The following is a 22,920-nucleotide window of genomic DNA, read 5'->3' on the forward strand; positions in this document are numbered from 1 at the left end:
GAATAAAAACACATATTAAAAACACACACACACAAAAAAAAAATATATATCTTCAGTATAAACCCTAATCGTCTTCATCATGTCACCAAAAAGTCAAAGATGAAGTCCTTAATATTATCTGCATATAGTAAACTAACTATACATGGTACTTCATATCAAAATTGTGTATACAAAATCTGTTTTATAACTGAGGCTGAAATGAACAAAACATGCCAAAGTTTAAGAATATCATATGTAAAGTATACTGAAAAGCCAGAAATATATGCACGCATGAAATTTTTGTAATGTTTGTGAGGTGCCAAGATTTGTGAAATCTGAATGCATGTAAAAATTTTTTGTCTGTACACAATGTATTGAATGCCAGTCACCAATTTATGAAAGTTTTATGGCTACAACTCGCAAAAGTTTTATGCCAAAAATGTTTCTAGATTTCACAGTATACGCATTTGGATTTTTGCAAACCACTTTAAGTTTAAATGTAAAAATGAAAAATTGGGTATAGCAATAGGTAGTACACATATACCTCGTCTATTCTTTGGGTAAACTTGCTGCAGAAATTCTCTCATCACAATGAAAGTGGCACTTTTGAATGCCTCTATTTGTGCTGGGGAGAAAGATGACATCAAACCAGTTCTAAATACCCAGTATAAATTGGTATGTTACAGGATGACAATGTTTGTGTCTTTTGATCAGCATTCTGCATGCCTGTATTCCATGAAAATGGCTGCAACTGGCTGGAATGCTCCCGAGTGAGTGAAGAGTGAGCACCGTCAGTGCTGGTTGGAAATAACATATCCAGTGACCGAGGTAATGCATGCGCCTTGTTGAGCACTCTAATAGTGGATTTTATGCAAAAGTTACGTATACATGCATTATTATTGTCGAGCCCACTGGAGGTGAGGGGACACTAATTATTTTTAAATCAGAGAAATATTCTAACAAAATTAACCACTTTGAGAAAGAAATGGGAATTCTTATATTCCAAGATATGTTGCCATTTGAAACTTCAAAACAAATTTTTGAAAATCTATTACCAAATAAAACAGTTCTATATGAACAGAAAAGGGCTCAACTGATCTTTTTATTTTCTCCTCACTATGAAATAATGTATATGCAGTATCCACAGAAACGTGTTTGTTTGTTTGTTTTTCTTTTTCTTTTTCTTTATTGGATATTGACATCATACAATTTATGATGTTTAATACAACTCTTCTGCCTTCATCTCAACTAGGTGTGACAGAGTTTGGAATGGCCAGTTGAGTCGCACAAAGTTTGGGGTTGTTACAATATGGTAGCTTTTACATATGTTTGCGTACCAAGGTAATGCATCTAGATTCATCTACATGCATCAAACTACCAGGTAGATCTACATGTACTCACTTTACAAGGTGTGTTAAAAAAAATAAATAAATAAAAAACCAAAAAAAAAAAAAAATCAGTATCTTCCAATGTAAGTCATGTTATTTACGCTTGCTGAAAATCTTGACATGAGACGCAAACAAGGCAGAGATCGAATTGACTTATTTTGATTTTTATTGATTAATAAGCTACAATTCCAGAACAGAACAGAAGGCAGATCACCCCCAAATTGAGACCACTTAATAGAAGGAAACCGTCAACACCAGCATTCTGGAGCTACATTTATCTGATATTACAACACCACAAAAACTGTAGCAACATGTACTCTCTTCTTACAAATAGAGGGAAAGAAAAAATGATGGCGGATGCCAACAAGCAATGAAACGCCACTCACCACATGGTAAGGAAAGTAAAAAGCTTCAGGAAAATGTCCATTCTGTGTCACCTGGGCCATATCTCACAGACACGAAGGTCCATATTGTACCAATGGCACACTGCATACTGTACTTGATGACATGTGAAACATACACCAGGTGTAAGCCAAGTTTCACTTTCTATCTCCAACAAGCATGCAGTATGCTGTTAATGTGGCAAACTCGTTATGTAATCCCGTGTGTGCAGCATAAATCGCTGGCGAGGCTTTTATGCCCCAATGTTGATCAATTATAGACACGTCAATAGTATTTCATGGAGGGCCATGGACGTAAACAGAATTGTTATTTTGTCACTGCATGGGTATTTCTTTCTTCCTCAAATGGGGGAAAACTGCCCTCAAATATAAAATAACACTTAAATCCCATACTGCATGACCTAAATCCCATTTTCAAAGTGCATGGGTATTTCTTTCTGCCTTAAATAAGGGCAAAATCACCTGCAAATGTAACACATAAAATCACATACTGTACGACCTGTTTCTCACTTCAAAGTCTCTGCTTTGATTTGAGTGGGGGGAAAGCCACACTCTTCAGGGAATTCCAGATTTTAAAATATCAACACGGCCTTACCTAGCCAGATACATATCTAGCAAACCATCCGAGTCTGCGTAAACTCTACAAAATTCACCACTGAGATACATCATGGCTCTTCTACCCCTAGATTTTGTCCATTTCATCCACCTGAAATCATGATCTGATGTGCTAATGAAACTCTTGGTGGCAATTTTGCTACGTAAGTAGACAATTTTACCTCATTGCATTTCACTCAATCCATACGTTTAAAACAAGTGAGGATGGTTACAAAAGGCAGAGAATTAGCAGATTATTCCCTCTGAGAACTGCATGCCACAAGCCAGTCAAAAATTGAAGAGGAAAATATAACAACTTGATTCAACTGATTTAGTGCACCCTCTTCCATCTCCCAAAGTAGCTATGGTAATGACCTGAAGTTCCCAAGACAGCTGCAAAGAGGCACCATCACCCTGACACTAAAGTATCATATTTACGCAACAGTTTATCCTTCCTAGCGTGGAAACAGTTTTCTATACACAAGACGATTCCGGAACTTGTGATGTACACTTGCAGCAAAATATCATCAATTTCAAAAGGACTGGATGTATGTGTACATGAATGAGCTACAAACCAATATGGATGCATTAGGAAATACAAGTATTTCTTTGAGTCATAAACAAGAAGGACCTGCGCATACAAAATCTAAATACTTGCTAACTGAATAAATGAGCTAAAAATATGACAAGATGAAAAATAAGTCAATCTTTATACGATGTACATGGCATCAATGACATACTTCCACATTGGAATATTTGAGAAAAAAAAAAGAACAAAAAAAAAAAGAGGACATGATAGAGATTATAATGAAAAATACAACAATGATTTACACATTGACAGAAACAAACATAGTCTGCAACTGTTTGCAATTATCTCCGGTCAATATGTTTCAGATAGTCAAGATTTTGTTACATACAATGTAGTATTGGTCGGAACCAAGGTTACAAACTGCATACACAGAATAACACCAGTGCAATGTTCAGATCATACACCATATACACCGTGCTCCATATTTATACAATGCTTACAATTCTTTATGTATACATTTTTCTTTTGATATTCACATCATGCTAATTGTGCATACACTATCTAACAAGGGGAAAAACGCATTACCAAGCGAGCCTTCCTACTATCAATCCACTATGATACAAAAATAGTTTGACATTTTTTTTTTCATCATGTTACGATGTAGCTTCATCATACAGGTAAGCTTAGTTTGTTTCATTTTTTTTTTTTCTCCACAGACTATAAAATTACATAGCGCTGCATGAAGTGAAAATTTGGTATAGATCAGCTACTAATTTTGAGGGTGACAGACACAATAGGTAAAGACTAGGTTTTGATCGGACATGTCAGCAGGACCACAGTGTACAGCTTGTAGGAAGGCTACAACTTCCACTTCCAACATACTCTAGCCAGCTAGTGCTGTAATGTGCCATAGGAGAGAAGCGGACACCTTAAAGTAAAGGAACCCTCAGTGAACTATCACGTTACTCAAATGAAGAGTGCTACAGATATCACATCTTCAAAATCTTTTGTTTTTTAATCAATGTCACTTATTGGCATTGGGGATGGACACTACAAACATACATGTACTTTGATATGTAGAAAAAGGTAGTTTGAATACACATGAGTTTCACTAATACGCCTGCAGTTGAATAACGATGGCAGAGAAATCAAATTAGTTCAGTGTCCGGGGAACTGCTTCTCCCCCAAATAATTGATCTCTTTTCACTCACTCTGAAATGTAGGGTTGTCGGCCTCGCATCCTCAAAAGGTATTTGTTAGGTAGTTCTCAGAAATTTGTGAGAAATGCAAACACATGTTTTGGAATGGTCTTGTGCAGGGGAAAGACTTTACACACCTTCAAGACTGTCCATTGTCTAAAATAAGGGCAGAAAACTTCAGCATGTTTGTCCCCAGTTCCTGCACAGTTGAAGAAAAATCTGCACTTTCATTTCTAGTTACTGCACTCATAAGAAATATCTACGTGCAGGAACAGCTTAGAAACTTGGTAAAGTGGGACAAACCTTGAAATAAAGATTGGTACGCCCTTATGTCTATGCATTCCCAGTCTATTCATTATCTTGTTTTGATCTACAATGCCCAATTAATTATGAAACCTTCACTTAAAACAAATTAAGTTTAATGCACTTTTTAATGCATTTCCCAAATGTACATCTTACTAACCATATACTTTGTACTACAGTAACTATCCTACAATCATACTTTTTGATACAACCTTGGTGGCCCATTATACTGTATATCTTGAGAGGCAAAATTTTCCAGGCCTTTGAAAGAGCACCATAAAATCTCTAATTCAACACACACACATAAGCAAAAATCAAAATATTGGTTTATTGGAGAATTGGAGACAAAATGAGGATCATCAGTATATCCAGAGTTAATTCATCCACACAGTAAATCTTGTTTTGGGTCTTTTGGCCCAATTGTGCCAGTCTGTATCACTATAATTATCAAGTGTTGGAAGCTTATAACAATTTTTGAGTCCATCAACTGCCATGGCTATAACAAATAGTGTGGAGAGGGCCCATTCACCTCCTATCTTTTTCATCTTGGTCCATTTGTTCAAGTTGGGGCAGAGACCTTTATATTATGAAAAACTCTGCAATAAGTGCAACTTTAGCAATACTTGCTGTAACCATGGCAACAGCAAGGTAATATCAAGCAACCAGCTGAGAGCACTTCAGTTGTTGCCATGGTAACCTATCATAAAATTGGAGAAAAAAATGGAAGAAAAATACCACTGAGAGTTTCATCAATACACTCAGATCTGAGCAAACCCTGCAAAGAGTGATTAGGTAGAAAATGCTCTCAGGATTGGAGTGTGAATGAAGTCTCAAGTTGAAATGTAACACACTTTTCCAGGGTAAACTGGGACTGGACCTCTCGAGTACCAGTAAAACAGAGCTGTTTAACTGATTACAGACTGAATACCAGTGTTCCTCTGTGGTGAATTGCAAATTGGTTAGTCTTGCTGTTAACTCTGATTCTTTCCAACAGGGGGCTTGCAGTCATATGCAATGTGCCATCAAGTCCACAATAGTTTTGGAAACAAACAAACCAACCAGAACCCTAGGTAACTCTGCGATAACAAGATTTCCGTCACAATGTCATCTAAACATGATCATGTACTTTATGCTGTCACACCATATTCAGTTGTGAGGAGACACAACATGTGACCTCATTAAAAACAAACAAACAAATGATCATGATCAAATGTTCTACTTACTAATAACATATTTCTTTCTTTGACTAGGCCACACATGACCTATCCATTTTGATCTTATCTCCTTTATATTTGTTTATATTTGTCATCACTTGTTCTGTCTAGATATTTCACGGAATATACTTTTTTGTTTTGACTTTGTGATTTACACTGAAAAAGATATTCTGAGAATAATTGGAAGTTGTATTAAAATGCCTATGAGGATACATTTCAAAGTACACAAGATATTTCTCTGCAGTAATAACAAAAAGAAAGAAAATGGACAAGTGTGAAATAAAAAGTGTGGGAGGTATGCCAATACACCACTATTGTACAAGATAAATAATTTTGTCTGCTTTGAAGGAGTTTCATTTCCACGGGTGAATGAATACAGTAATAAGTGCACATATTTCATTGGATTTACGGTTACAACACAAGGGGCGTGGTTCCTTTGCTGTCAAGGGATACTAACGCAACCCAGCATTTCATACTTTGACTACTCACAGAGTATCACCCGAATTACTGCAGTTTCATGTGCACAATGTGAGCTACCATTAGCTCAATCACTTGCACGAACTTGGGAGCAAAAAAGAAAAGAAACAACTGAAAATATACTCATTCAAATCGATTCATAGTACTTAGAACAAGACCTACACATGTAGCATAGCATCTCTTTGCAAAAAATGAATTGGCTGAAGGATTGATATTTTTTTTTTAACAATCTCACAGAATGTTGCTGATCACTTCTTGGTATGTACAATAGACCACTACACAACATGTCTCCTATTCACAATGCATCTAGACATTGAGCATCTGTTGTTAACCGCAATATTCTGCTTGTTGTCATTTAGCTGAATGCAAAATCAGAAGACATACCGGTATGCAGAATCTACACAATCCATGTTGTGTGGTCAATAAATCTACAGACACAAAACAAACAAAACATTAACTGTGACTTAGCTCTCACTTAAGGCATATTCACATGATCTAAGCAGGTCAAATATTACATTCATAGCAGATAATCTGGATTACTATTCCTCAAGGCTGATCAGCCATGATGCTTAGCTTCTTTGTTTTATAATCTAAACATTTAGAAGCAGGAAATGGATTACTTTCATAAAAAAGCACAGGCAACCACTGTTTAGTTAACACTAGAGGGCCCTTTACTGGCAGTAGCCGATATCATAAGATATGTTTTTTAAAAAAAAACAGAAACGAAAAGAGAAAATGAAATCATGCCCTAGACATATCAGTAGAATATACAAGTATGTGTAATTTTGGTGCTGTGTACACAGTGTGTAGAGAAGTAATGTGCGCGGGGTAGTGATGAATCTGATGTTACGTGTTCCTGACTTTCCCGGGCACGTAGTTCTTGTCCATGACTGGTTCCTGCAGGAACATGTGAAGGCTCTTCTCGTTCTGTGCCAGTGGATGTCCAGCGATCCTGGGCAAGAGATACAACGACGAGAAGGAACAGACACGGTGAGAAGTGGTATTATGACAAACATGACGACTACAATGCGGTAATAATGATCCAACGACATGGGGGGGGGGGGGGGGAGGGAACTGACAGAGTATATACTTTAGAAAAAAATTATATTGTAATGAAGGAAAAACTATTCATGATGAGGATCCAAGCATCAAACCAAATAACTGAACAACCAAAAATTAAACAACCAAAAATTAAACAAAACCGTAAGACATGTATGCATGTGAGAAACTGGAAGTTTACATATTGATGCATACTCCGTCAGGATTAAGTATATCATTGTCATGAGAAAACAAAAACAGTGTAAGATAGCCTTAAAGGGATTGTACAGTTTTGGTTGAGACATAATTTCAGGTTTTTAATACTTTTTGGTGAGATAATGAGAAACATCTTATGAAATATGAAAGAGCAGGTAATTCTATGAGGAATTCAACATTTATTTGATGAAAATTGGTTTTGAAATGGCTGAGATGTCCAAAAAAGAGTGATTCTAATAAAGTGTGGGACCTACACTTTATTACGATCGCTTTGTTTTACTTTGTTTTTGGATGGTTCATTCATTCCAAACCCGATTTTCATCAAATAAACTTTGAATTCCTCTTAAAATGGTATGCTCTGTGCTATATCATAAGTGTTTTCTTGGTATCTCGCAAAAAGTTAAAAGCCCAATCCTCATCTCCACCAATACTGTACTATCCCTTTAATCAATAACATTGTGCTGTAGGAAAATGGAAATTGCCATGGAAATGTGAATCACACTACCATGAGCAATTTCACTGCTGTGCACGATTGACTGGAATGCCTCTGCTTTTCAAGCAATCTCTAGATCTACCATTTACATGTCCCTTCATATAAATTATCATGTTCAAGTTCATTAACCTTCAAATTTCTCTGCATAAAGAAAATATTTTCTAATTCATTTTATACATCAGTTACACCAATTATCATTCTACACAAAGTGAAATGTACACATGTACACCTAGAAAAAATATATACTTTTTTTTTGGAGGGGGGGGGGGTTAAAAACAATGTAAATACTAAATTATTATGATCAAAATAATACACAATATAAAATATATTTACTCAATAATGATACATAACTTAAATAATCAAAGGAGAGATGAATTGCTGAATTGTCGTACACATGAGAGCAAATGAAATAAAATAGATGAGCATTTGACTTCAGACATACTTCCTCATTCCTCAATCTCAAAGTCATATAGTTTATTGTGGAACTTCACACTGACTGACCCTAGTGAAACAACAAAAGCAACACTGCAAGAAATAAGACAGAATTGTTTTGACTTTGATAATCAATATCACTCAAGACAGACAAAACATGACAGAGTTCACAATTGTAGCATTTGTTACCAGATATGCTTTCACAGCATAACATACATAGCACATATTCTTCCATGAAATAGTCCTTCCTGAAAGTATCTGCATACATCATACATGTACACTTCAAACTCATTTGAACTTTAGCTAAACTTGAAAATTTATGATTGATGATGTGCTGAACATGCCACATATTTTGCAAGCATATTATTTCAGAAGCAGGGATGTGACAGACAATTCTGTGAGTGGTTGAGTCCTCTCTCGAGAACCACAGGGCACTTGACAAAATGTCCCTTTTGGAGAGAAATCTTTGCTATTTGTCAGATTATGCACTGCATTTTGGTGAATTCCTTATCTCACGCAGGGCAATATTTTCGCAACTTTAATTTCGAGAATACATTGTACCAGGCTACTTGCAAATTTTGGGGAAACAAACACACTTCTAAATACACATGGTGTTATAAAAGTAAATGGCTGGACAGGAACTTACTTTTAAAGACCTAATAAAATGGTTTAGGCATTTTTTTCTCAATGATGTAATAATATTAAATGTTAAATTCTAAGTAATTCTATGGTTGTGCGGGGTTTTTTACTGTTCTGAATTTTGTTCTATATTTGTTAACATAATGGATACAATTTCCTCGGTTTTGGAAAACTTGCTATACTTTCACCGCATGCGGCGCACTATCACTTCTAAATTGTGATGACGTCTAAGAACGGAGTCGTTCACGACCAGTCTAGCCGTAGCCAGCGAGCTGGCAAGGCTATGCTAGCGCAGCGCAGCGACAGCCGGCGCGCGGCCGGCGGCTGCACTGGCTAGCGCTGGCGGGGGAGCGAGCTAGCGAGCGCATAGCAGGTGCTGCGCTGCACTATTGTCATTGGCTAAGCCTTTAGACAAAAGAATATTTAATGAACTGTATCGGATTTAATACTGCCAATAATACAGATTACAACTGTGGTACGCTTGGATATCCATTATTTTCGGCGAACTCGTGAAATAGGCCCCACCACTGCGTGTCTGTACATGAGTAATAGTAATACTACGGCGACTCGCCTGTTTCAGCCCCAACGTGTGGCGTTCATCTCGGTAGGTAAGCACGGCGGTGGGGCTGCCTTCCACAGTGAATACTCGTGAATGCGGCGAAATGACTTCATAATATGGCCCTCGGCTCGACTAATTTAACGGCCAATTTAACCATAAATACAACCCTACCTAACCCTAAACCCTAGGAGGACCTACCCTTGCTTGCTATAACATCTAAACGCACGGGTACGGTGCACGCGTGACTGCGGTGGGGCCTATTTCACGATAGCCCCACCACCACTGCGTGTCTGTACTAATACTACGGCGACTCGCCTGCTTTATAGGCCTAGACCTACTCGTGAATCCAGCCCCACCGTGGCATTCATCGGTAGATAAGCACGGCGTTTGGGCCTCCTTCCACAGTATGATTTTTAGCATAAAACAAAAACTACTCAACCAAAATTGACGATCATTCTTGGTATCGTTTTTCTTAGAAAATGACGCATCTAAATTACTGATCATATTGCAGAAACTGACTATGGGAAACTGGTTAGGCTTTTTTTTTTTTTTATTTAGGCTCCTATTTATTTTTTTTTTTTTAAGCCACGACCCACCCTGTAACAACATATCCCCCTAACCGTTAGGCGTTAGAGTGTAGCCTCTGTACTACTACCAAAGATTCTGCTATTACTACTTACTAGTCTACTAGACCTAGTGCCGTAGTGGTAATAGTACACTACTAGTAGTAGTACTAGTAGACTACTACTACTAGTAGACTATTATAACTACTAGTAGACTGCTACTAGATCTACTACTAGACTACTACTGGTAGTTTAACTTGTAAGCGCCGGCCGACGGGCCAGGCCACGGCCGGGACGCTCCCGCTTGCTTGCTGCGGCCGGAGTAGCCGCTCACTTTGTGAGCGAGCTGGGCCTGTTCTTCTAATCTACTTACTAGACAGTTACAACTTACAATGTCAGTCATGTAGAATACAGTGTATCCTTTCTAACGTTAAACTATATGGGGGCATACCAGACATACCACTCTGTATTTCCCAGGCGATCGTTTCCGTGAGGTCTATTCTCGGGCTTGGTGCCATGTTCATACGCTCTTGCACTGGCAGCGGGGGAGATGCAGCTGGTTCACATATCGGTGAGGTGCAGCCCCACGATAACGTTCTGGTTCATCGGCTGCCTCTCTCTTCCCATCTTCCCCTTCAATTTCATGTGCCTCCTCTTCCTCTCCGCTATCGTCAGAGCTGCAGTCTTCATCATCATCATCAATGTCGAAGTTTACCCATAATAGGGGAAGACATTATGCTCGAGGTACCAGGTATCTGTGCAAGCTAACTTAGTGATAATGTACGTGGTAATGCGTACATGTCGACAGTCAGTTTGTCGACCGGGAGCGCACGTGAGCTATCGTGTACGCGCGTGTACCAAGCTAGTAATCTGAGTGCTTGTGCTGAGCGGCGTCTGCTAACTGAGCACAACTCCGTGCTTATACGTCATCAATCGGTTCAGGGGTGTTGGTCACGTGACTATCTTTTTCGCAAAAGCTGCAACGGGGTCCTCCAAAAATGTGATATTTGGGGGAGTTTCTAGAAGCGATAAAAACCGGAACGTCACTGACAACATATTTACATTGATAATCATGACATATATTTTACATTTCTTTTGCATATTAAAAAATTTTGCAAGCATTTTATTAGGTCTTTAAAATCAAATTCATGAAATCCTTCCATCGAGATATTTTCATTGCAACTGATTGACAAATTGCCCTAAATCAAAGTAAATAAGCACTGAATTGATCAGTGTTTTAGTAGTAGCCATGATAAAAAAACACTTGCTGTTGAGCTCGGTGGTCTGGTAAAGATGATGCCTGTCCAGAGATCAGGAGGTCTTACGTTCGAATCCTGCTTGAGTACATACATTGTACGTCCATGATTTTTTATCATGGCTACTACTAAAATACTGATTAATTCAGTGCTTAGTTATGTCGATGTAGGGCAATTTGTCAATCAGTTGCAAGGGACTTACTTGTTGATAAACTCCTCTAAGTGTTGTCTCCTCTCTTCAATGAACTCCTCCTCAAAGATGCCATCCCCCTTCTTCAAAAATGGAAGTTGTTTGGTGAGAGCTTTCCCTGGTAATGGAGGCACGACAATCTGTAATAGGGGAGAGATGCGACATATATTGAAATGTACGTTGCACCAACATTGGGTGAGGGCATACAAAGTCCATTGGGTACCAAGATTGTAGTAAGGAAAAATGTAATTTGCTGGTTTGTGGGTCTATTTGTTTTTGTTTTGACAAGATGATATTTAATGTGGTCTAAAGGCCATGACTAATGCACAGCATCAAGCTGTAGATGAAGTTCATTGATTTAAAACACACACACACACACACACACACACACACATACATGTACCTACTCTCTCTCTTTATCTTGCTCTTGTATTACAAACACAAGCATACAGAACAAATTAATAGTACACCATAAACAAATCAGTGATTACTTAAATTTCTTCAGGTATACAAAATCTTGGCAACTTATTTTCCAAGCCCAAAGGTTGTACACTATACCCTTGTGAACATGACTGCACTTTTGGGTGTAACGATATAGCCTAGTACAGATTGGCATGGATTTCAAATCCAAAATTCTTCCACTTATATTGTTTTGACAGCATACAGTCGTATGCCACAAAGGTGAAATGTACCTAAAGATGCTATGCCTATAGGATATAATAATTTTATAATGCGTTTTCGAGAGTAATTGAATTTTACACAAATAAGCTCATAGAAACTACATATATTTGGTCAATCTTTCTTGCCCATGCACTTTGTGAAACACGCAAGTTGATGTGCGGCATTGTCGATACCTAAACTGCAAATAAGCATGTATCGGCTGATACCGTAAAAGTGGAAATTTTCGCGCAACCAGAAATTCGCGCGAAAATAAAAGCACGCAAGCATTTTTGCTTGCCATATGTTCCTGTAGTTGATGTCTTGATTCCACAGAATCAAAAACATGCCAAACTCTTCTAGAAAAATCTGTCGCACAAAATATCCACTTTTACAGTATTTGACACTTAATGTACATCACAAGATATAATTGATCTGATGTTGGAATTTCTGTTAGAACAGAATTCACTAACATGCCCCGTCATACCAAGGAGGTTTTATACATGGAGATCCAACTGGCTGTAATTTATTCAAACAGTCGTCAGATTTCTATTGATGTACAAAAGAATTCCACAGGTGCACTTGTGCCTTTGATGATCGATGTTCCAAGCCGCCGTCTTGCTGAGTAATCTGAAGATTCATTTTGAACATTATCATAATGTTGGCCATATTTTGCTTATCTATTTATTAAATGAAATGAAATTTCACTTAATAATAAAGCATGTAAAACAGAAGTCAATTCCGCTCAGAAATTTGCGCAAAAGTGTAAATCAGAGCTGTATTATGTGAAAATGTTTAAAACTGTACCATCCTGGAAAGCTGGTTTTATCACTTTTCGACTCAATTTACCCAAAAGAAACTAACATGTAATAATCTTCAAGTATAATTCTTTATTGACAGATATATCAGATTAGTGCCCGCAGATGCCCAGTCAAGTAATTTTTATTTTCATTTCAGCATTTTTTCCTCAATTTCTGTTCGCGCATCCTCGTGTCTGTACCACCTACATAGCTTTTATAAGAAGGGATATTACCATCACAAAGACATATCTTCCATTGAAAGTGGCTGGTGATTATGCAATGAGACATGAGTCAATTGTCTTCGTATCGGCGCGGCAGATCCTGTTTGGCACATGCTTCAAATATTTTTGAGCGGCGGCTTCGAACATAGATCAAAGGGAATAACTCTGTTGTTACTCCATCTCTTCAACCTCCTTGGTCATACTAAAGTACACTGCAAGTTGTGCAAGTCTCTAATACATGTATCATCTTCCTTTGATTCTAGTCCGGTGAATCTTTCTCCAGGCTCTATTTTTTTGCAACACCAGAGATTATGTTCATTACTGTACTTTGAGGTCTATGACAGAACTCCTAATCCCATTAAGTGTTAAGAGTTTATATTATAGCAACTCTCGGTGGAATGGCAATTGTCAAGAATCCAGCTTCCTGATTGGCTGTTGCTATGGGAAGTTGCCATTCCAGCAAGAATTGCGACCACAGCAACTTTTCATGAAATGGGGCCCAGATGAAGGCTTTCTTACCTTACTGTCACGTTCTAGTTCTTGTTTCAGGAATTCAAAATCACTGTATCTCCGCCTCACTGTGGATTCCTTTTGTTTAAATACAGGTAAATTTGTCTGTGGAAATGATTATTTAAGGGGAGAAAAATGAGATAAAATTAATATTGATTTGTATTGGACAATGCTAATTTGTGCATTCAAGATATTAAACAAGTCATGGTCAGTCTGTTCTAAATTGGTTCAGTTTAACTGACATGCAAAAGTGAAAGTGCAATGCATCACATTAATGCATATTGCACATACACAATGTGCAATACACAATGTGCAATATGCATTAACATGATGCATTGCACTTTCACATGCGGCATACAATTGCAACTGACCTTAACTACATTCCACTTTTCCCAAATCATTACTTCACTTCTAAAATCTACTGTATAAGCCGTATTTTGCAAGTATGATTTTTTTTTTTTTTTTTTTTTGACTTGTAGAACAATTTTGCCAGTGGTTAAATTAGTAATTGAGAACAAAAGTCACAATGAGAAATAATTGATCCTCTTTCACGACAACAAAAGTTTGTATTTGAATTACAGTTCCAATATTTTCAGTTGTTAATTTAGTGAAAGTTATTCCAGTCTTTTACAATGTTTTATGCAAAAACAAAGACACACACACAAAAAAAAAAAAAAACCACCATGTACATACATCCTTATATTCAATGTACATTCTGTTGAGTTATCAGTCATACAATACTTTTTGGAGAATAGCTTACAACAACAATCTGAGGGACTGATTATGATAACTGACCTTTGAACATTAAGGAAGCACTGACAGAAAGTATTCTTGGGAAATGATACAAAGACGATAATGTAGTCCTCTGTGATTGAGGCACTGTCAAAGAGTGAGTTAACCCATTGAAGACAAGTCCCGAGTATACTCAGGCAAGTGTCTATAGGAAGTGTGTGTTGTAGCAAAATCAGCCCGTCTTCAATGAGTTAAAAGGTACAGTGTACAGGGTATTATATGACTCTCATGTATTACAGTGTAGGAAGCTCAGTAAAGCAAAGAAGAAACAGTACATGCAATGGACTATAAAAGAGATAACTTGGAATAAATCATGTACATGTGGTATGGCATGAATAAGACAGACTTTATCACCGGTACAGATTAGAGGAGAATGCATAATACATGTACAACCAAGAAAAGTTGTGCTACAATGCTGCGGTCATGATACAATAGCACGGACATATTATAGTACGCATGCACACACACACACAAAAGAAACAAAAGTCCAGTTTCATCATGCAAGCACCCAATGTGATTTGCTTGTGGAATGGCATGCACACAGGAGTGACTTCAATCTGTGCCTGAATGGCATAGATGTCAGGAAAGTAATTACCCATAAATAGAGATTGTAACCTAAATCTCCCTAATCCCTAATTGTGTAACCACGGCCTTCCTGTCTGACTGAATTACAAGAACAATGTGCATTGCTACAACTGACACTGCGTTCACATTGTCCCCCGCGCCGCGGGGAAAGTCCCGAGCTGTGGGACTTTCTCCTCCAAAACCATAATGTGAACGCTCGCTGGGACTTGTCCCCTCGTCCCCGCGAATCAAGTCGGGTACGGGGACAAGATTTGGAGGGGAGAGTGACCTTGGGGCGAAATTGATAGCGTCCAGCTGTGGTCATCAAATGTGCGCATGCGCTATGCCTGGCAGAGCTCGCCCCAAGCCCCAATTGCCCCCACAGCTCGGGGACAGATGAGATACCAATGTGAACGGTCAGTCGTAAAAAAGATAAGATCTCTTGAGGCTGTCCCCGCGGCGCGGGGGACAATGTGAACGCGGGGTATGTGGACTTGCAAGTTGGTCACGTTTGGATGGATTTCTGAATGGTGAGAAGAAAAATCTTGACAAGTTCTAAGACTTGGCAAGTTCTAAGTACCCGAGTGCATTTTAAGGGTTAATCAACTGGGTGGACATACAGATGGCCGATGAAGGGATCAATAAATAGGAAGTTTGTTCATATTGGGATGTTTTAGGGGAAACCAACTGTTCATCCAATTCTTGACACATAGCCAAGTACTTGACTCTGTGGTTGCTGTTGTACAGGCCTATTATGGGACTGCCAAAGACTGGAGTGGACCCAATATTGCAACAGTAAACTATCCATCTCAAAGAGATCGTATGAAGAACAGATTGGTTTACTGGTGCGGGGTGGTGGTTTACTAGAAAGAGCAGGATCTACAATGTATGCAGAAGGCCACAAATTCTTCAGATACAGAGAATAAAGCAGCGTGATGGGGAAACCCTGACAGAAAATGTAAAAGATAAAAATTTAAGTGTCCATTAACTGCATCATAAAACTTATTTGTCTCACATAAAATACATGTTAGAGTTGGTGATAGAGAAAGAAATACAATGTAGCTCTCGCAGGAAGGAAGGCCTTCCATTGTGAACTCATGAGGAAAATGCAGTCATCCCCTGCTATGCATACGCATCTGGGACAAAATTATGTGGGAAATGCCTAAACACTGACCGGAACATGATCCAAGGCACAATCGCCTGGGGTTAATGCACAGTGGAAGAATGTATGAAATATATCACAATGACCACATGCACAAACACTGTATGAATATATCATCCATCCTTTGCAGAGTTTACCCATAATTCATAGTTTGTACTCTCTAAGTGGTGATTTAGCATCAGTGTTCCTCGATATATAATACAAGCATTTGTTTCTGTAAATATCATAACGACGTCATTATGAGAAACTCTAAACCTGTGTAGGCAGTATCTGGTATGTAAAGCAATCAGTGGCAAAATGGTGTGACGCAGTTGTATTCTGATTCACAAGTGAAATTTGGCAGAAATCCAAAGAAATGAATGGCTATGATAAAGCCAGAGTACAGTTAGACAGAAAGATCCGTCTGTCCGGAGGAGTCTTTTATTTTTTTGCCATTAACGCTCTCCTCTGTGAAGCCAGACGCAGTCTCCACGGAACATTCCCCAACGGACAGATACAGACCGATCTTTCGGTCAAGAGTACAGTGTACATTAAACATTGTAACAGTTAAATGACTGGTCACATGTTTTAAAAGAAATCGAGTCCAACCCATCATAGAGATTTAACAGGAATTGTTCACTCTAAATGTCTGATAGATTGTTTCAAATTCATTAAATGGTCACTGAGGTTTGAAGTCACTAAATTAATAAATGACATTGCTTGGAAGTTGGATACCCAATCCCAATATTTCACTAACAAAATGATGTTGCCCCATGGCGTTCAGTCAACATTAAATACAAACTCTCGATATACCATGGGCTTGATCATGGATAATGTAATTTATTCATATTGTGAATTGTGGGAGGGCACAGACTACAAGTTCACAACACCATCTTTTTATTTATTCTATTTGAGGCCTGACATGGAAATCTTGACAATGTCAAATGAATTTCAAACCATAATTCAGAGAAAAGAGATGATCAGCTCTGTGAATATAATTTACAAAAAATCAAACAAAATGGTGAGCTTCAAAAGAAAAGACCACAAAACATGCTGTTATCCATCATACACCTCTGGACTAAAAGGACTTTGCTACAGTCTCAACAAATCCCTCAACAACATTCATATTAATTCATACACAGCTAACATGCATGCACTGCTGCAACATGCAGTGCAGTTGGCCTACGTTGACGCCTCCTTTTCTCACGACCTCAACGTGCAGTGTGCAGTTAGGCGTGCTGCTGTAACTACTAGTGATCGGTATGACTGCTGCCATTGGGTTGTACACACTGTAAAGTAACATCACTCACCCTCATTCGAAGTTCATAGTCGGTGTATCTCTTGTTTCCTACACCATGTGTTTGTGGATTTGCAACGTCTATTTCAAGAAAATTTGCAGGGGCAGCATAAGCATCGTCTAAGGTTTGCCTCTTTGAAGCCAAACGGCTAGTGTCAGCGGCTTTGCTATCATCCGACGCCATGTTTCGTTCCTTCCTGCTTTAGCAAACTGCAGAATCGATACTATACTCGGACTTCATTGATCGAAAAAAATCACGATCGTTTTGCAGTCCACTGTTCTCTCTACAGCTACCTACCCTAAATGGCTTCACATTCTACAAGTATGAACGCACCACGAGCAAGCATGCAAAAAGGGGTGGGCCCTCCCAACTGTTTTTGTACATTTTCGTTTTGTTTGTTTGTTTTTTTAAACAAAACTTACGCTGGAAATCTCTATCACGGGGCTATATTTACGAACAGATACTGGTAGACAACACTGTGACAGTACTAGTAATCCAATTGTAGTTGTCATGTTATTTTTTATTAAAAATACAGGCACAATGTTTGTTGGAATGTTGACAACAATTTCAAGCTTAGATAGGCCTTATGTTTTTAAAGTATCCATCGTGATAGCTACTGCGACTCTATTGAAGAATTTTAATTCACAAACCTGTCCGACGGTTACAGCGGATCCAGGCATTCCGAAAAGGAGGGGCGCCTTTACAAAATCAAAGGGGCGCACCCGCCCCCTCCCCCCCCCCCCCCCCCCCCCCGATACAGTATCGGTGGAGACGAGAATTAAGCTTTTAACTTTTTGCAAGATACCAAGAAAATACTTATGAAATAGTACAGAACATACCATTTTAAGAGGAATTCAAAGTTTATTTGATGAAAATCGGGTCGGAATGACTGAAACATCCAAAAACAAAGTAAAACAAAGCGACCGTAATAAATTAATGTACAGAGTGTGGTCCCACACTTTATTAGAATCGCTCTGTTTTGGATATCTCGGTCATTTCAAAACCAATTTTCATCAAATAAACGTTGAATTCCTCATGGAATTACATGCTCTTTCATATTTCATAATAAGGTTTCTCATCATCTCACAAAAAAAAAAAAAAAAATGTTAGAAACCTGAAATATAGGTCTCGACCAAAACTGTACAATCCCTTTAAAGGGGGACAGGTCCGGCCCCCGCCGCTGGATCCGCCACTGCAGTTAATAATAAAGTAGGCCTACTCTTCATACGTCATCCGATAAAGAAGAAAAACTATATTTCATGTGAGACGTTCATATTCAACTTGAAGCTTGTTATGACAATCACGTCTACATGAGTATGCAGCTGCATGGGTCGGCGGTACGTTTTCCAAAATGAGAGGGCCCTTTACATGGCCGACGCCACGTTTTCAAAAGTGGGGGGGGGGGGGGGGGAAGGGATGGGGCACTTCCGGGTTTCAGGAGCTAACAAGCAGTTGCGTAAATTGCCACTTGCGGACATTATTATGTACTCGTGGTGAAAAAAAAAAATGTGTCCCCCCCCCCCCCCGTTCCGCCAGTCCTGCTTTAGTAATAGGAACGGAAACAGAGACGTCGATTCGACCGTAATGGCTGTACGAGCAGGGACATTTTTTTTTTCCTACGCGGGATAAGGAGTATCATATTCTATATGCCCTATAATTATGATCTATAATGTTTGAGGAGAACCCTCGTGCGAGGGAGCAAAAGGACCGCGGGGAGTTGAGGGAAAAACACCTCGATCACATTAAAGAGGGCATTTTTACACAGAAGTGAAATCCAACGATATAACGATGGTGCAGTGTTTTTGTTGGCATATTAGAAATCTGTCAATCAAAAAAGTAAGAAAAATTAATAGTCAATGACAATGTTAACAACTATCTGTCACCTTTTTTCTGTATCTGCGTCTTCACTTCTATAGGCCCTATGAAAAGCCTTCACCACTGGATTTTGCAAATGAAACAAAAACCCAGCTTTAGTGTTTCAAATTAGTCATAAAATGTGAGTTGGGGATAGAAACAAAGAATGTGAAAATGTCAATCCAGTCTAAACATTAAATATTGTTGAATATACAAAAGCAGAATACTATAGGCCTTTACGATAAAATTGTTTCTAGAATAAATCGTTTACATTTATGGTTTATTGAGAAATACGTATTGATATCTCCATATTAGGCTTTATTTTTTATATTGTAGGGTGTTTTGCGATATACAACTGACCTAGATATAATATGCATCAAGTAATACTGTTATGATAACTCGAACATTTTTCAAATCACTGCCCCCAATGGTAAACAGTATAAGAGGGTGTTTGTAAACTCCCCTCCCACACCAGGGAGATTTTACATAGATGTATATAGGAGTGAAATCCAGCCACATCTGCATGGTACACACTTTTTGGAAGCATATTTGGAAAATTGTCAATCAAATAGTAAGGGAATTAATATTAGAGGACAATAGCTAATGTGGTATCACTATAACACTTTTTTTCTGTGTCTGCCTGCGTTTTCACCAACATCTTCCGTCTCCTGATTTTTACAAAGTCTCAACGATTGATCAAACTAGGTTAGACATGCTTTCACATCCAAACATCTGATCATTGGTTCTAAAAAAAAAAGTATAATTCACAAATCCAAGCCCTCTTTGTATATAGTTAATGTCAAATAGGGCCTATATTGCTTGATCAATAGTTGCTGTTTGAGTTTTATAGCACCTTTTTCATTCTAGATATCCGAATCGCGGTTACTGATCTCTTTGCAACTACTTTTATACTTGTAGGGGGAAAATACTAATCATAACAAACAACGCTTCCGGGTAATCCATTATGCCCTTTTTATAACTTCGGCTGTTCACTTTGGGACCGTTCCCAGATCGGACCATTTCACACTGACAGTTTCAAAAGTGAGTGTCGCTTCCCGTTATGTTTCTTAAGTATTTCACCCTTCTATAAACTCCCCTACCCCCCCCCCCCCCAATCGTGCAGATATAATTTATATCTAATTGTACGTATTTTTCGATAAGCACTTCAAGCACTCTGTGTTAAACGTTCTTTGATGTCCATCCTTAATTATTCGCTTCAAATCAATGTGTACACCGCTGGTAACTATAGATTGGAAGGTGAATACCAATTGAGAGTGTATAACCACCAAGAATAAGCATTAATTTTACGGGGTTACAGCCCAGTCGCTGTAAAAACGCGACAGGCTTTTTACGGCTACTGGGCTTTATCATTATAGTTAAGGGGTTATAAGCTTACAATATTTTCATAATATGTATTGCGAATCGAATTAAAAAAGTTTTGCCTTTTGTGATAAGTGAAAATCAGAAAGGGTTTTTATCAGGTAGATTTATTGGAGAGAATATTCGCCGTTTATATGATCTGATTTTGAATGTCAAAGGTATTCCAGCATTGTTATTATTGATTGATTTTGAAAAAGATTTCGATTCAATCTCTCATGAGTTTATAACAAAAGTGATGTCATTTTCAAGTTCGGTCCCGCAATAATTTCTTAGACAAATATTTTATTATTATGCTGACACTTTTTCGTCTGCTCAGATTAATGTTTTTTTTTTTTTTTTTTGATGAGATATTTAAGATAGAAAGGGGTTGCAGACAAGGCGACCTTCTTTCTCCATATATATTTTTGTTGTATAGTGAAATATTAAATTTGATGATTTCTGGACCTAATTCATAAGAAGGGATTAAAATGGATAATATGTTTCATAGAATACTTCAATTTGCAGATGATACACTGTTGACATTAAACGGTACAGAGAAGGATTTATTCATATAGCAATGAATATTGTTGATAGATTTGCAAATTATGTTATATCTGGTTTAAAAATCAATGAAAATAAAACAAAAGTAATATGGATAGGGAAATGTAAGAATAAAGAAGATAATAGAATGTTGCCTGAAAGGAGTCTTCATTGGGTGTATGAAGGAGGTTTAAGTATCTGTGTATACATTTTTTTTTTTTTTTGGTTGATTTAGAGAGAGCTGTTCAGTACAATTGTTATGAAAAAATGGAAGTGATTAGGAAACAAATGAACTCTTGGCGTAAACGCTCCCTAACGGTGCTTGGTAGAATTGTAGTTATTAAGTCATTGTTGTTATCAAAACTGAATTATTTGTTTTTGTCTTTGCCAAGTCCTGGGGCCTATTTCATAAAACTTGTCATCAGTGACAAGTTGCCATAGATGTGACAAGCTACTGAAATCCTTGCAGCTGACTGGATGAGAGCAAATTTGTCATAGAAATAATGTGGCAGGTAATTTTTGAATGATATAAATGATATGTTTTATAGTTTTATATGGGAAAGGAAGCCGGATAAAATCAACAGAATGCAAATGTCTCAGAAATATGCACAAAGAGGAGTGAAAATGATTTTAAAAAAAAAAATATTTACGTACAGGTTACAGCATTGAAAGTAATGTATTAGGCGATTGTTATTTACTACGGATAAATGGTCAGAAAAATTATTGAGTATATTTTTACCCCATGGACCCATCAATTAGATATGAGTCTCGGAAATGATTTTTTATTTGAACAAGCCACACATATAACGTGTAATCCCTTTTGGAAAGAAGTATTCACAGCTTACGGTGATTTACTTTCGGTTTATTGTAATAATTTTCAGTGTCAACCTTTGTGGAAAAATAACAAAATTACTGTAGGGAATGTGTCGGTTTTCAAACGAAAGTGGTATAATAAAAAAAGGAATTCGTTTTGTAAATGCTTTGATAGATGAAGAAGGAAATGTATTATCATTTACTGCTTTTAAGAGAAAATATGATGTTGATGTTAATTTTTTAGATTATTTTGGAATGTGTCAAGCGATTAGAAAAGCAGGTTGTGATAGAGGTATGAATAATATGGAAAAGTTTTGTCAACCAATACATACCCGACATTTTAAATTTGGTTATAAAACAACGTAAAGGATGTTCACATGTTTATGCTGTTTTGTTAAAGAATAGAGTTCATGCATATCAATGTAAAGGATTTTTAAAATGGCGACAATTGATACAACTTGAAGAAAAGATATGGCAATCTTTTTCGTTGGCCCCGTTAAAGAGCACGGAGGGTGTTAATTTACGATGGTTTCTGTCAGTTTAAGATAGTAAATAAAATTTAATATACATATAAGATGTTGAATAGAATTGGATTGGTTGAAAGAAAAGAATGTTCGTTTCGTAATGTATATGTTGAGACTTTAATACATTTTTTGAGTGTGTGTCAATATGTTGATAGATTGTGGGTTGAAGTAAGAGAATGGATTAATGTTAACGCGGGGTTAGAAATAACATTTACGACGGAAAATAAATTATTTGGTTTTGGGGTATTAACAATTCGGCATTGAATTGTATTACTATGCTTGTGAGATATGAAATTCATGCTTGTAAACTTAAAGAAAAATAATACCTCGTTTTGATGTATGTAAAGATAGTGTAAGGAAATATTATGATGAAGAAA

The 22,920-nt window shown here is 37.6% G+C and overlaps 1 protein-coding gene across 1 annotated transcript; it reads right to left on the bottom strand.

The window, feature by feature from the left end:
* Nucleotides 1–1,510: 1,510 nt before the first annotated feature.
* On the bottom strand, nucleotides 1,511–17,651 carry LOC140243031 (sorting nexin-12-like). Its single transcript, XM_072322771.1, has 4 exons — nucleotides 17,466–17,651; nucleotides 13,668–13,763; nucleotides 11,483–11,610; nucleotides 1,511–7,036 (listed from the first exon to the last, which is right to left on the bottom strand). Exons 1-4 carry the CDS (start codon nucleotides 17,634–17,636, stop codon nucleotides 6,931–6,933), a joined length of 501 nt encoding a protein of 166 aa, XP_072178872.1. The 5' UTR covers nucleotides 17,637–17,651; the 3' UTR covers nucleotides 1,511–6,930.
* Nucleotides 17,652–22,920: the final 5,269 nt, after the last annotated feature.

The sequence above is a fragment of the Diadema setosum genome, chromosome 19 (genome assembly GCF_964275005.1).
Source record: "Diadema setosum chromosome 19, eeDiaSeto1, whole genome shotgun sequence".
In the NCBI taxonomy this organism is placed as follows: Eukaryota; Metazoa; Echinodermata; class Echinoidea; order Diadematoida; family Diadematidae; genus Diadema; species Diadema setosum.